We start from the raw sequence: 14,983 nt of genomic DNA on the forward strand, positions 1-14,983 counted from the left end.
CATTGCACTCATGACAAAATTGTTAAGACAACCATACTGACCGACCAATATTAAGGGGGGCGGGGGTGGGGGGTAGTGCACTCAATCTACCTGTGGCAATGTATTTATTTTCTGATGAGGTGCTAAGCGCATTAAAGAGTTTAGCAACTAAAATCTCCAATGCATAGGTGCATAACTTGTTGTAGTTAAGTTTCCTTTATTTAATTATTTAGCAACTAAACTCTTCTATGCATTGGTGATCTTTCTTCGTTTAAGTGTTTTGCTAGGTTCATGTGCGTGACGTTGTTTCTTACCAGGGTCACAGGCCTGCTCTCTCTCCTTCTTAATTGCATTTTCATGTCATTTTTTTTGCTTATGTGGCAATGATTAGCACTTGTACACTATGGAGAAAGGGCCTAATGCACATGAGTTGTCAATGAGCCTACAATTTCTACTTGGCAATAGAGGTTGCAGTCCACATGCAGACAGTGACTACAATTATACTGGCTCATTTCATTCAGTTTTTGAGACGGAAACTTAATTAAGAAGCATCCTTTCGTGCCCAATAGAAACGGTAAGTATATGCCCCCGCCAATATTGGCGACATATGTACTAAAACAAAAGAAGCACTATTGACACAAAAATGTTGTTTGTGCATGCACCAAAGAGGGAAAAAAAACAGGCTGTAGCAGTCAACATACTAATAATGTTTTACAAGGACACTCGTCTCAAGGGCTCTTCCAACAATGAACGCAAGTCCATTCTATGACTTTTACCAACATTGTGATCTTTTCATATGAAAATATACTAAACATCCATCCTAATGCAACAGGAGGGAGTTTTTCATAGACATCAGGTAGTGGTTGAGAACAAGCTGGCCTGTAAATATAAGAGGCCAGCAACATAGTGCCAGACATACACCACATGATCTTGAAACTGAGAGTGGGCGAAGAAAACACTGTATCTTTGACAGTTTGCCAGACGTCGACTAAACGAAAATTCAGGTGGGCAGTTTGACCCCGGTGATGTTTCCAAAAAAAAAGTTTACCTAGCATCAACCATCATTTGAACCTAGACGCCATCATGATGAAGATAATAAAAGAAAAGCTTGGAAGATGATGTTATCTTGGGCATGATCCTTGGGTTGGAAAACAGCCAGCGGACGCCAATGTATGTGCAAGGCAGCTGAGCAAGAGAGTTGAGGAGTTGCATCACCCTTTGCATGTCCATCCATCGCAACAGATGGGCTACATATTACTTTTCCTCGTATCTTGTAAGTAGACACTTGACATTTGAATTATGCAAGCAATCAATTTAAGCAACTGGTCAAGAATCTGGAAGGAGAAACCAGGATGAAAAGTAAAATGAGAAAAATAGTAAAACAATTAAAAAATGATTTTTTACAACAAACATTGTTGACTGTTTCACCTACATGCAAAGTTTCGTAAAGAAACAAAACATTCATAATGCTCTGGTAAAAAAGAATAAACCCTTCAAATATGATGTTTTTGAAAGCATTTCGAAGCATATAGTTTTTTTTTTGCCAGACCAACGGAAATAACATTACTTCACAAAAATTTGCACGTAGGGTAGACCACTGAGCAACGTTTGCTGCCAAAGAAGTCAGATTTTTTTTTGTTCAGAGCAAAAGCAAACTCAAGACGATAAAAGATAGCACACACGGTGGGGTAATCTGGAAGCGCAGCTGCACACGAGAAGATAAACTGCTGATTTACCATGAAGAAAAGATCAACTTTGTTAAACTCTCCACTCGAAGGTGCAAGGAGCTGTCAACCATGTACATATTACGTTGATATATTACGAAATATAGTTCACTTTATTATAATCAAGAGCCTGGCACGGAGTGCAACGTGGATACAAAAGTGAGTGTGGACATCAGAAGCCAACATCCTCACCCGGGATCGCAAGCACATTATAGAAAAATAAAAGACATCATATCAAGTGGGAACAAATGGCTATTGATATGACAAAGAAATTAGTAAAGTACTCCCTCCATTCCATAATTCTTGTCTTACTGAACTAAAACCACGGCAAGAATTATGGAACGGAGGGAGTAACTGATCCATGAGGAGCAGGAACGAAACAATATTAGAAAAAACACAAAGAAGAAAATAACTATTTGACGATGCACAAAACAAATGTATGACATTGTGTGGTGAAACCCAGCGATTATGAGCACTAATCCTTAGCCTACATCAGATCTAGCTTCAACAAATAATCGAGCGGCTACATCATCTAGAGAAGTCATTTTCTTTATTCTATACTCTAGACACCCAACTATTGCTTAAGAAAATCAGATATGGATTAGAACAAAAATCAGATGCCATCAAAGTATCATGTGTATGTTACTAATAGACCATAGCAATGGCATCACTAAGATAAAAAAAAACTCTGGGGTTACAAGTTCTAATGTTGGAGTATTACTGAAACAAAAGTATTCAACTGTTGTCTAACCAAAAACTAAGATTAAAGTGACGAGTATATCAGCATCTTCCTTCGTACCCAGTCAAGCAAAAAGCTTGCTGCTTCACTTAGTTTATGTTACACAAGAATATTTTCCCCCATCTGTGGCTACATGAAGAATCATCTATACAACTTAGCACTTTCTTCCATATGTCAGCATACACAAATACAATGGGTGATAAATGATTCACTCTTCAAACATATTATCGCCCTTGCACAGAAAAGAAAAGGTTAGAAAATTGAAAACAGTATCCTAAGCTCACCTATTGCAGCCCAAATAATTATAGGCAAGAATTCTGAGTTTGCAGGGCAATGGTCAAAAGGAAAATGCCTATTCCTGTTTAATTTTCCTTGATACACACCTTTCCTCATCAAATAGATTGGGTCAGGGAAAATTGAAGTGCCTTTTCTATTGGCCTTATCAACAGAGTCTGCACTGCATTAGCCAGAACTTATCACGGCATGTCATTCACGATATGACAACTGACGCCTGGTATAAATTGTGGGCGAAATCATGGTACCAGCTTCAACAAACTGCAAAGCAAATTCAAAAGGCTATAATCAAGATTGACCTCTAGGAATAGAAGTTTGCGATCTAATACGAACATTTCAAAGCTAAATTTATCCCAAAGAAAAATCTATATGGTTAAGTAACTGTTAAACTATGGTTGTTCCAGAAGATGGAGAAGAACAATATTATTTTGTTTGATACAGTGTGTACATGGTGCCATAGATTAAGTAAGACCCAATGAAAACAAATGACACCTTTTTTTGCCATAAAAAAGCGAACGACAACTTAATAAATAATGAACAGACAGATAACAGGTGACCTAAGAGTAGCAACCAATGGCAGTAGTAAAATCCCTTTTGTCGAAATATTCGCTTAACAATGTTACTGAACAGCCTAGGCTCATTGCAGCTTGTATTTGATTAGTCCACATCTGAACTGGGAGCTGCCATCGAGAAGAGCAATGTTAAGTGAAGTGCTCCTAACAGAAATTTTAAAGATCCATGAAACACCAACACATTGCTTTTTGTATGACACTCAAACTGATTTTCTTAGTAAATACTCCCTCCGTTCGGAAATACTTGTCCTAGAAATGATTGTATCTAGACTTGTTTTAGTTCTAGATACAACCATTTCTAAGACAAGTATTTCCGAACGGAGGGATTATAACATAGCACACACCTAGAGTGTCAGTTTTAGTATAGATCAAGTAAAAAGTGGCACCAACAGGGGAAAAAAAGCTTTGAAGTGAAGCATATAGCACACACCTATATTGTTTTGTAGCAACCTTTGACGAGAGGAGAAAGATGTCTTGATTCAAGAGTAAATGCACCACCATGAGGCATATCCATCAGACTGTAAGATAGATACTGCAAAAATTATCGACATTATCACAAATTGTCACAATACACAACTTCAAAGTGAACCATGCAACTTGACTGCAAAACAAAAAGGACACAAATAGAGGAATGACAACATGCTTTAACGCATACTGGAGTTTTATGATAACACATGTGTATCGACAGCCCGTCTCATATGATTCATAAGATGATACAAACCTGGCTACTTGGCAATCAGCAACACATTCCTAAATCTGAGTAATCATTTTAAGGCTGGTCAATGGAACTATAGTGCTGCAATTGACGCCCTGTATTTGATGCTAGGATGGTGTACACTTTTCTTTTAATGTTTCTTTCTTTGCCTTTGCTTTCTGTTTTTGCTTTCACTTTTTAGTTCGTGTTTGTAAGACTCCCACCATCTTGGCATTCCTTCTAATACAATGACGAGCACTTAGGTGCCCGTTTGAGAAAAAAAATCTTCCTGTACATAAAGGGAACTAGGAGGATGGAAAAAAAAACTGAATGCTAGCTTGCGACAATGTACCACTGTAAACTGCGCAGAAAGAAAGGGAGCACCATTGTGGTAACAACCTTTATCACCTATCATGAATCATGATCAGTACTCCCTCTGTAAACTTCTTTAGTGGCCTAAAACATCTTATAAAAGTTTAGAGAGGGAGTAATTGTTAACTATTTTACCAAACCAGAGGTAATTGGCCCTGACATGCAAACCATGTCTCAAATGAATTCTAGATTGGTAAATGGAAAAAAAACAATCGAGCATGAAAAATCTCTACAGAGAAGAGCAGATCAAACTGAAGTTGATAATCTTAAATCAGCCTGCATAGATTCTGAACACAAAACCAGTGATGTGAGGATACCATTTAGAAGGCCTATATCTGAAGCAAATATGTAAAGCATATATTGTGTGAAGAAAGACTGATATTTCTCATAGCATCCTAACCTTTTCCTGAATAGTCCATGTGATTTTAACACAGTGCAGAAAGTGAAAGCAAGAATGGCCAGGCAAATTTGATCCAAAAGGAAAGGAAGCAAGACAATGTTTTTAGGATTTGCACATGTGACATAATGGTAAGTAACGTGCAATTAAATATTTTGTCATTAAGTTCATAAATAGATTTTCTAAATAGCAGTTTTACATGCAAAGGAGTAGTGTAACTGCCTAGAGAAGAAAATAGCAGTTTTCTGGAGATGTATTGCCTGTCAGCTTTGTCATATATTCAGTTGCTGCCATTTTAGCTCTTTAACGAATCATAACTGTACGGATGGCAAACCAAATGAATAATCACACAAACGAAGCTGCTTGCTATCATAATTGTTGCACAAGAAGAATCCAATCAGGAAATGTAATGACCTATTACTGAACAACTCCACTGCTTCCAGAAAACCTCTCCATATTTTCACCCTGGAGTTCCTTCCTCACTAAGGACACATTATTCCAGCGAGCAGCCTCAGCAAAGATATTAGATAAGGCCACTTTGGATGCTCCATGGTTTGGATCAATCTTGGCCAATTCTTCCGCGGCCTTTTCTCCTAAGGCTACATTTCCATGTGTCCTCGCGGCTGCAAGGATGCTGCCCCATATCACCACATCTGATTTCATAGGCATCATCTGGATAAGACTTTCTGCCTCTTCCAAGTGTCCAGCTCGACCAAGAAGATCAACCATGCAACCATAGTGTTTAATTGTTGGTTGGATTCCATATTCTCTCCTCATGGACTCAAAATGGTGCCTCCCTTCGGTTACCAGCCCAGCATGAGAGCATGCATTCAAGACACCAATGTATGTGACTGAGTTGGGCTTAATATTGGTGCTTCGTAGTTCTGAGAACAGTTCAAGCGACGTGTGTGCATGGCCGTGGATGGCTAAACTGCAGATGGTAGCATTCCAAGGAGACACAGAAGATAACTTATGCTTAACATAACTGAATAATTGAACTGCATCAGCGACACTACCACACTTTGCGTACATATCAATCAGTCCAGCACTCAGGTTGTCTGTAAGTTGGATTGATTTGCTGATTATATAGTCATGAATAAATCTGCCTTGCTCCAATGTGCCAGAATCAGCAACTGCGGATAGAGTACTTGCCAAAGTGACATCATTCGGTTCAACACCAGCGCCCAGCATCAAGTAGAATAACTGCAAAGCCTTGTTTGAATGTCCACTCTGTACATACCCAGATAACAAAGTACTCCATGAAATGGTGTCCCTCTCAGGCATGTCATCAAACAGTTGCCTTGCTTCACGCATTAGGTTCCTGTGTAGTAGACCAGACATGAGAGCATTCCAAGACGCAATGTGTGACTTGTCTGATAATTTGAATTGCATCCGGGCAAGGTCAAGACGATCACAGGAACCATAGAAATGGATAAGGGTCGCTTGTACAAACGGATGGGCATCAAAACCATCCTTCAGAATGACTGTGTGTAGTTGCTGCCCTTCTAAAACCGCAGCATGTCGAGCACACACCTTTATCAAATCAACAAGCAGCGCCGCATTGCCCCTCGTGTCCACCTCAGCCATCATGGCAACATATGCCCTCAGGGCTTCTGATGTACCATCTGCACAGATATACCCATCTATCATCGTCAGCCAAGAGACTGCATCCCTTTCCGGGATCCTCCCAAATACCTCAGCAGCCATATGAACCATCCCTGTCTTCAGATAGCCGTTAAGCATGGCATTCCAAGTGACTGTGTTCTTATATGGCATCTGCTCAAAGATCTCACGGGCATAACAAACCTGTGACGCTGCCGCATAAGCATGGACCAGGTTGGTGGCCACAATGAGAAACCCGTCGAGCCCACGTCGCACGGTGACTCCATGCGCCACACCCACCGGCACCGGCGGCCTCTCCTGGGCCAGCGCCGTGAGCACGCCCGCAAGGGTCACCTCGTTGGGAGGCACGTCCTGGGCGAGCATGCCGCGGAAGACCGCCACGGCGTCCTCCGCGTGGCCGGCGCGCGCGTGGGCGGTCAAGACGGTGGTGTACGAGACGGTGTCCCTCTGGGGCATCTCCGCGAGCATGCGCCGCGCGAGGTCGAGCCGGCCCGCGCGGGCGAGAGCGGCGAGGAGGATGTTGTGGGCGGCGGGGTCGCGGAGGACCAGGGGTATTTCGTCGAACAGGTGGTGGGCGAGCGCCGGCGCCTGGGGGGAGGGGAGCCGGCCGTAGAAGGCGAGAAGGGAGTTGCGGACGAAGGGGTTGGAGGCGAGGAGGCCCGACTTGGCGGCGAGCGCGTGGAGCTGCTCCCCGTGGCGGAGGCGCGCGCCGGCCTTGAGGGACGAGACGAGGAAGACGGCGAGAGGGGCGCCGCCGCTGGGCATGTGCTTCCCACTTCTTCGTGCCAATCCGCTGTATCTGCCTCGGCGAGAGTCCGCCGTCCTCCCGTCGCTGCCCGCCGCCGCCTCCCGCCTATTCCGATGGCCCCGCAGCCGTCCGCCTCACCGCCTTCCTTGTTCCATCGCCTCTCGCTTTGGTGAACGATCCGCCGTTGCCATTCTTCTCACCGTCGAGATCTCTACGAGGTGAACTCGGGAGCACACGCTCCTCGCTACGTACCAGTACGTACCCAAAAATAATACTTACTCCTGCATCATTTGATTTTTCTTCAGTTTTGCTAAAGCACGTGTAAATGTGTTATAAGTATTGCACATCTAAATCATGACATGGTCGCGTAATCGCTGATTGCATCTTTTGATTTGTCGGTCGCAACTTTTTTGGTTTGCCGTAGAGGCTTCCTACTCCGCCGGTTGCAGCATGGATGGCGTGTCGTGGTCCTATGTGCCCGTCAATTGTTTTTTCTTTTCAAAATGACAGAATTTCTGCATTTATCAAGAAGAAAAAAGTTGCTTGATTAATTAGAAGAAAACGAGCAAAACCAAGCTTGCCTAGTTATTGATGGAAACCCGGGCGAAACCATCACAATCGCTAAGCGGCACACTCAGATACCACGCGCACATCACTCCGAAGAGGGGTTTGCCGAGATAGCACACGGGCATCATCATCATCACTCCTCCCCTAAAGGCGGCATTGCCATCTCTAAACCCTGAGCAAACGACTCCGACTTTGCCGTAGGTGATCGTCAACTCAACCCACGTTGTAAAGGCATCAGAGAGTTGCATGAAGATCCCGATCCATGCTACAGCTCAGCCAGCTACGACCAAACAACGCAACTCTGACTCCGACGAAGCTACGAAGGACAAAACTAGGCACGTCTGGCGCCACGGAAGATCCCCGAATAGTTCACCTTCAGCCAGTCATCGTGTACCACAGTGCCCATCGATTGTAGCTTTCAAAAGCTTCGCCAATAGAAGCTTCATGCTCCGCCGATTGCAGCATCTCTAGTCATCGGTGTGGTCGCGTGCCAGTCAGTTGCAACTTTGGATTTCGTCGGTTGTAGCTTTCAGTTTCACCGGTAGAAGCTTCAAGCTCCACCAGTTGTAGCATTCGTGGTCGCCGTCGTGGCCGCGTGCCCTGCCAGTTGCAGCTTCCGATTTTGCTGGTCATAGCGTTTAGCTTCATCGGTAGATGCTTCCAGCTCCGTCGGTAGCAACATTGGTGGTCGCCAGCGTGGTCGCATGCCCTGCCGGTTGTAGCTTTCGATTTCGTCGGTCGTAGCTTTCAGCTTCACCTGGTAGAAGTTTCCAACTCCGTCGGTTGTAGCACCTCGTAGCTCCTCCCCTCAACGTCCCAACACCAGTCAGGGGTGCTCGCAACGCCTCTCGCCTGCTCTACCATGCACCTCGACCGACCCCTCCGTTTTGTTGTTCACAACTCGTGACAGCCTTGGCGCGCAGTGGAATGCGGCAGAAGCCTTGGTCCGATCGATCAATTTTAATCAATTGCCATTTCCATAACACATGGCATCTTCTACAACCTGAAAATCTTTGTTTCAGTTATAACATAGCAACACAATGAACTGCTGCACTTGCTTTTTCTCAAGAAAAGGGAGAAACTGTAAGGCTAACTCCAACGCACGACCTCGTCTGGTTCGAGTGTGTCCGTTTTGGCTCAAACGAGCAGACGCCATGGCCCAACGTGCGACCCCATCCTCATATTTTGTCCATTTGGCATTCGGCCCGCCCCATTTATGGTGCAAAACTGCACGCGGTTTGCGTCCAAGCAGACGACTAGCGGATGCCCACGCGCCCGCTCCGCGTCCGCCTCCGGCCCACGTGGCAGCCGCCCACCTACCTCCCACCGCCCGCATTTAGGTTGCACGCGCAGGCGGCCCCGCCTGTCAGCCATCCAGCCACGGGGTCAGCGTCCTTTTTAATGTGGAAGCCGTCGACCGGTCAGTCCACACTTCAACTCCCGACGACGCGTGCCTCCTCGAAGCCCGATACGCCCCAAACCCTAGCTCCTCGCAACCGCTCTTTCCCCTCCTCGTCGTCGGCCATAGGCTGGCACTGGATGCCCAACTGCAAGAGGAAGCACCGCCATGAGGCTGGGTCATCCTCTGGCCACCGCAGGTGCTCCTTCCCTCCACCCCCCGTGTTCCACATCTTGCTGCCAGCGGACACACCTCGCATGTAGTCATACGTCAAGTGAAAGTGCGTTATATCGACTAAGGAGGGTGAATAGGCGATTTTTATGAAATTCTTCACTGAGGAATTTGCCGGTGAGGAAATTCCTTTATGAAAAACTACTAGCAGCGGAATGAGTACTCAAAAGTAAACATAACATAATACAAGCATAGTCATCATGATGAAATGAAGACAGGCACAGAGTACAGGAAGCGTAGGCACAGGATAACACAGGATGAAGACAAACATACTGAAGAAAGTGAACTAAAGAAATTGAGAAAGTCTTCAGTCAAAGTCTTCAAACACAGATATGAACAAGCACACAACACAGTTATGAGGAAATGAAAGAGTTGAGGAAATAGAACCAGTAAGCTTGGTGAAGACAATGATTTGGTAGACCAGTTCCAACTGATGTCTCAGTTGTATGTCTGGTTGGAGCGGTTGAGTATTTAAACTCGAGGACACACAGTCTCGGACACCCAGTCCTGAACATGTAGCTTAGGACACCCAGTCCTCACTGTATTCTCCTTGAACTAAGGTCACACAGACCTCGTCCAATCACTCGTGGTAAGTCTTCAGGTGACTTCCGAACCTTCACAAACTTGGTCACTCGGCGATCCACAATTCCTCTTGGATGCTCTAGACCATGACGCCTAACCGTTTGGAAGAAGCACAGTCTTCAAAGGTAACAAGCGTCGGATCCACACAGGACCAATCTCTTTAGTGATGCTCAATCACTTGGGGTTTGTAGGTGTTTTTGGGTTTTTCCTCACTTGATGATTTTCGCTCAAAGTCCTCGGAGGATGGGTTGCTCTCAAATGACAAGTGTCAGTTTCTCTCGGAGCAGCCAACCGGCTAGTGGTTGTAGGGGGTGGCTATTTATAGCCTAGGGAGCATCCCGACATGATAAGACATAAATGCCCTTCAATGATATGACCGTTAGATGGATAGATATTTTGGGACAGCTGGCGCATAGCACAGCAACGGTCGGAATTTTGAGTAGCAAAATCCTCAGGGCTATCATGTTCCTCACTGTGTAGGAAATCCGCACTGACGAATTCCTAACTCCTCAGTCAGAACAAATTCCTCAGAGACCCGAAGAACTTCATCTCTGTCATTAAAGAATATGACTGGACTGTATGAGATTTCCAATGGCTTCACTCGAAGGGATTGGTAGGTGTAGAATTTTGAGTTGAGCATCACATGGAAATTTTTCCTTAGTATGTCCTCGACCCCCTTTAACAGTATGGTGTTTCCTATGACTCAAGAAAGAGAAAATGAAACTACGAAAACAAAAGTCTTCATGCTTCATGTTCCTCGAATGAATACCAAGTCTTCAAGGTCACACCAATTTCTTCACTTTCAAAGTCTTCAGAAAGTCTTCAGAGATTTAAAGTCTTTAGTCAAAGAACTTCATTTTTAGAGGTCAACTTTCTCTGTAAATATCAAACTCCTCATAGACTTATAGACCTGTGTACACTCACAAACGCATTAGTCCCTTAACCTATAAGTCTTCAATACACCAAAATCATTAAGGGGCACTAGATGCACTTACAATCTCCCTTTTTGGTGATTGATGACAATATAGGTTAAGTTTTCAACGGGGATAAACATATGAAGTGTAAATATTGATATTGAGGAATTTGATTGCAAAATATAGAAGAACTCCCCCTGAAGATATGCATAGTGAGGAATTTGCTTTTGAAGCAATGCACACTTGAAGAGTTGAATCATGGAGATCTCCCCCTATATCTTGTAATTCATACACGCATTTGACATATAACAGTGAAGAATTTGAAATGCATGATGAAATATGGTGACTGATGTAATTCAGCATGCGTGCAATAATATTAACAAGGAATAAGCATGTAGAAAAACGTATCAGGAGTATCAGAGCACCATCGGGTTTAAGTTTACAGCTTGATCCAATAAAGTCTCAAAAGAAAGAGAGTTGTAACTTGAAAAAAATGCCCATATAGAAAGACCCGCTTGAAGACTAACTCAAAATTCCCCCCCTTTGTCATCAAATGACCAAAAGGATTGAATATGTGGACTAACGCCCCTGAAGAATATCAAGTTGATGAAGGAGCGCCAGCATTGTTGGGGTCGTTTGTTGTAGTAGGGCCTGCCGCAGTGTCGTCCAAGTCTTCATTTTCATTAGTGTCGCGCGATGAACAATATGAGCTGGCCACCAGAGAAGGAACCTTGACCTTCTTGAATTTCTTCGGTGGAGGTGCAGACCAGTCAAAATCTTCCTCGAGACCCATTTTCTTCAAATCGTCTTCATCATACAGATGTGACAGGATTGCCCAGGTGCGACCGAAGACTTCATGGAGGTAGTAATGGTTTTTCTTCACTTCATTGTGTGTAGCAGTCATGTTGTGAAGAAATGAACCAAACTGACGCTTAACCCATTTGTGATTTTGATCCACCTTCTGATGAAGACTAAGCAGAAGCTCACGATTAGTCATCACACGAGGAGCAGTGGCTTGAGGAGTAGACTTGGGTGCATTGGCAGAGTCATGTGTGGCAGAGTCATCATTGGTGGAATAAGAGGCAGCTTTGCGAAACTGGTCATCCAATGGACGAATGCCTTCATCTATAACAGCTGGTGCCTTGCCCTTTCCATCAACTGAGGAATAGGTCTGCTTGAGGACTTCAATGGGGGGCAGGTAGCTGAGATGATTCTGAAAATCAGCTTTGTAGTTGAGTGAAGACCTTGTCCTGAGGAATCTCATAATCCAAGGTGCATAAGGCTTCAGCTCAAACGGAGACAGTGCAACATTTGCCAGAGTCCTCATGAAGAAATCGTGATAATTGACAGGAATGCCATGAACGATGTTGAATACCAGATTCTTCATGATGCCAACAATTTCCTCATCAGATGAGTCGTGGCCTTTCATAGGACTCATTGTCCTCGTAAGAATACGATAGACAGTTCTGGGCACATAAAGCAATTCCTTCACGAGGAATTTAGTTCTTGGTGCCTGACCTGGCTTCAAAGGTTTCATCAGAACCTGCATGTAGTGATTTGTAAGCTCAGATTCACTGTAGATGCAACAAGTTTCTTCAAGTGGAGGATTGACTGGTAAGGCACGAAGCAATTCAGAAGCTGGTGCAGTGTAGTGAGTGTTTTCAGACATCCAGTCCAGCACCCATAAATTCACATCTTCAGAATCTTCTGTGATGTGCACCGTTGCATAAAATTGAAGAATCAGTTCTTCATTCCAATCGCAGATGTCAGAGCAAAATTTTAACAGTCCAGCATCGTGAAAAACACTGAGGACTGGTGCGAAGCACGGCAGAGATTCCATATCCACGTGAGGAATATACTCATGGTAGAAGATTTTCTCTTTGTTGAACAGCACTGAGGAATAGAAATTGGCTTGACTAGCAGTCCAGAAATGCCTCTTCCTAATGCGAGCAGAGTTATATGGGTTGTAATCTTCGAAGAATACATGCTCGCCGAAGAAATCATCAGCCTTGAACTTTTGTTGCGTGAGAATGCATCCTTTGGCTTCGGCAGAGGAGTGTCAGTGAGTTGCATCACGACCTCAGGAATCGCAATCTCAGGTTCTTCAGGCTGAGGAATTTCTGGTTTCTCTTCAGTGGCAGTCTGCGTCTTCAGATGTTCAGCAACAGCATTTTCTTCAGCACTAGTGGCTGGAATTTCCTCATGTACAGATGAAGTGGGGTGAGTTTCTTCAGAGCCCATTTGAACAGTTGTTGCAGGCGACTGAGGTATTTGCTGCAACGGTGTGAACATTGGAGAGTTTGGATGCTGACTTTCCCAGAATTCATCACTGATTATGGGTGTGGAGCAGCCAACATCCACATCTTCATCTTCCATTTCTTCAACGCCAGCCTCTTCAGCTGTGAACTGAGGCATGGGCGAGGAGATGACTGGTATCGAAGGGATCGTATCCACTTCAATTTCTTCATTGATCTGCTCTAACGAAGCAGCAGAATGATTTTCTTCATCAGATCCGCTAGGGATCTCATATTCTTCACCAAAAGGAACAAGGTCCTTTGATGGCCTGGTTGAGATGGGAGCAGCATTAATGGGATTAGCAAATGAGTTTGTCATAGGCTTCATCTTCTTCGGAGCTGAAGAATCTGAAGCAGTTGATGCTTTCCTTTTCTTCACTGCTGCACGCTCCGTAGCCTTGGTCTTCTTCACATCTGATGCAGATGGAAGGATTGGAGTTGGTGTAGGCGCAGGAGGAGCGGAGGAATCTGGTTAATTTTCTTCATTTTCTTCAGGCGCACCACTAGTGGGTGCCCTGGCAATTTCTTCAGCGGCTGGAATGCAGTCATCAGCCCTGGAACTCATATTTTCTTCAGCAGCCTGATTATCATCAGCGGTGTTGGCATTTTCTTTAGTAGGATGAGCAGATGCTTCAGCCTGAGGAATTTCCTGTTGCGTTGGGGCTGCAACAGTGGAGGTGAACTATTCTATGATCTTTACAAATCTGACTTTGGCTCCCAGCCAGTCAGCATAATAGTGATCAAATTCATCACTCAGTTTCTTGATTTTAGATTGGAGAGCAACAAGTTCTTCAGGTGAAAACTTCAGAACGTTTTGCTCCAGAAAGCGCTCTTTCTTGTACTGCGCTTTCTTCACTCTCCTCCCCTGTTCAAATTTCCATTTCTCTTCTTGTATGAAGTGAGTCAGCATGTGACTTTGACCAGGAGTCAGCTTGAAATCAGGCATGGGAGTGTTGGGGTCCTTGTGCCAAACATCAATGTATTCGAGGATCAACTTGGGATCCAAAAGCAGTGACACATATGTTCCCTTGGCTCTAGCGGCCTTGACTTGCCTATCTCTGATGATTTCTGCAAGTTCATCATCATTAGCTTCGTCTTCATCAGACGACACTTGGAAGGCGACCTGCTTCTTCTGAGGAATGAGGCGAGGACCTCGTCCAGCAGTGGCCTTAGTCTTCAGTAGAGAGGGTCCCGTTGAGAAAGTTGGTGCAGCTGAGGAACTAGCTGAAGCTCCTGAGGCAATGGACATGCCTGTAGTCCTTTGGCACGAGGCAAGATGCACAGGTGCTGAGGACTTTGTTGGAACAGCTGAGGACTTTGGATGAGCTGAGGATTTTGAGGGAGTAGGAGCAGCATGAGGAATTGGCCGTGAGGGCTTTGAGGATTATAGCCGTGAGGGCATTGCCGAGGAGCTTGGCCTTGAGGGCATTGTTGGTGAAGCACTTGGCTTGCGCGCAGGCTTCTTTGACATAGCCTTCTTTGGCTTGACAGTAGAGGCCTCAGCAGAGGCAACAGCAGCAGCAGAGTCTTCATTAAATTTCCTCACTGCTTCTCTGGCTTGCTTAGTCAACTTGGCTTGACGCTTGGCCCATTCGTTAGGATAGTCCTCACGCACTTGAGGCTGGTGGGATCAGCTATTTGGCCAGGTGACAATGGAGGTCTTGGGCATGGAGGGTTGAGTGCGAATCTCTTCATATACTTGGGAATGACATATATGTACTCTCTCCACTCTCTAACCCATCTCCTCTCTATCTTCTGAATGCGCACTTTGCGCTCATTCTTGGTTTCCTCAGTAGGTGTGCAATACCCAACATATATTCCATTAGGGATCTCAAATGCTGTATTGACCTCAGG

General features: G+C 44.7%; 1 protein-coding gene across 3 annotated transcripts; it reads right to left on the reverse strand.

Annotated features, from left to right (window-relative positions):
• Nucleotides 1-2,321: 2,321 nt before the first annotated feature.
• LOC119303140 (pentatricopeptide repeat-containing protein At5g19020, mitochondrial-like) lies at nucleotides 2,322-7,370 on the reverse strand. Of its 3 annotated transcripts, none has more exons than XM_037580231.1 (3): nucleotides 5,186-7,370; nucleotides 3,739-3,840; nucleotides 2,322-2,997 (listed from the first exon to the last, which is right to left on the reverse strand). In XM_037580231.1, exon 1 carries the CDS (start codon nucleotides 7,157-7,159, stop codon nucleotides 5,189-5,191), a length of 1,971 nt encoding a protein of 656 aa, XP_037436128.1. In that variant the 5' UTR covers nucleotides 7,160-7,370; the 3' UTR covers nucleotides 2,322-2,997; nucleotides 3,739-3,840; nucleotides 5,186-5,188. The 3 variants fall into 3 exon arrangements, with proteins under 3 accessions (XP_037436128.1, XP_037436127.1, XP_037436126.1); XM_037580230.1 differs by having other exon boundaries at nucleotides 2,322-2,674; nucleotides 2,826-2,997; nucleotides 3,739-7,370; XM_037580229.1 differs by having other exon boundaries at nucleotides 3,739-7,370.
• Nucleotides 7,371-14,983: the final 7,613 nt, after the last annotated feature.

The sequence above is a fragment of the Triticum dicoccoides genome, chromosome 5A, assembly GCF_002162155.2.
Source record: "Triticum dicoccoides isolate Atlit2015 ecotype Zavitan chromosome 5A, WEW_v2.0, whole genome shotgun sequence".
Classification (NCBI taxonomy): Eukaryota; Viridiplantae; Streptophyta; class Magnoliopsida; order Poales; family Poaceae; genus Triticum; species Triticum dicoccoides.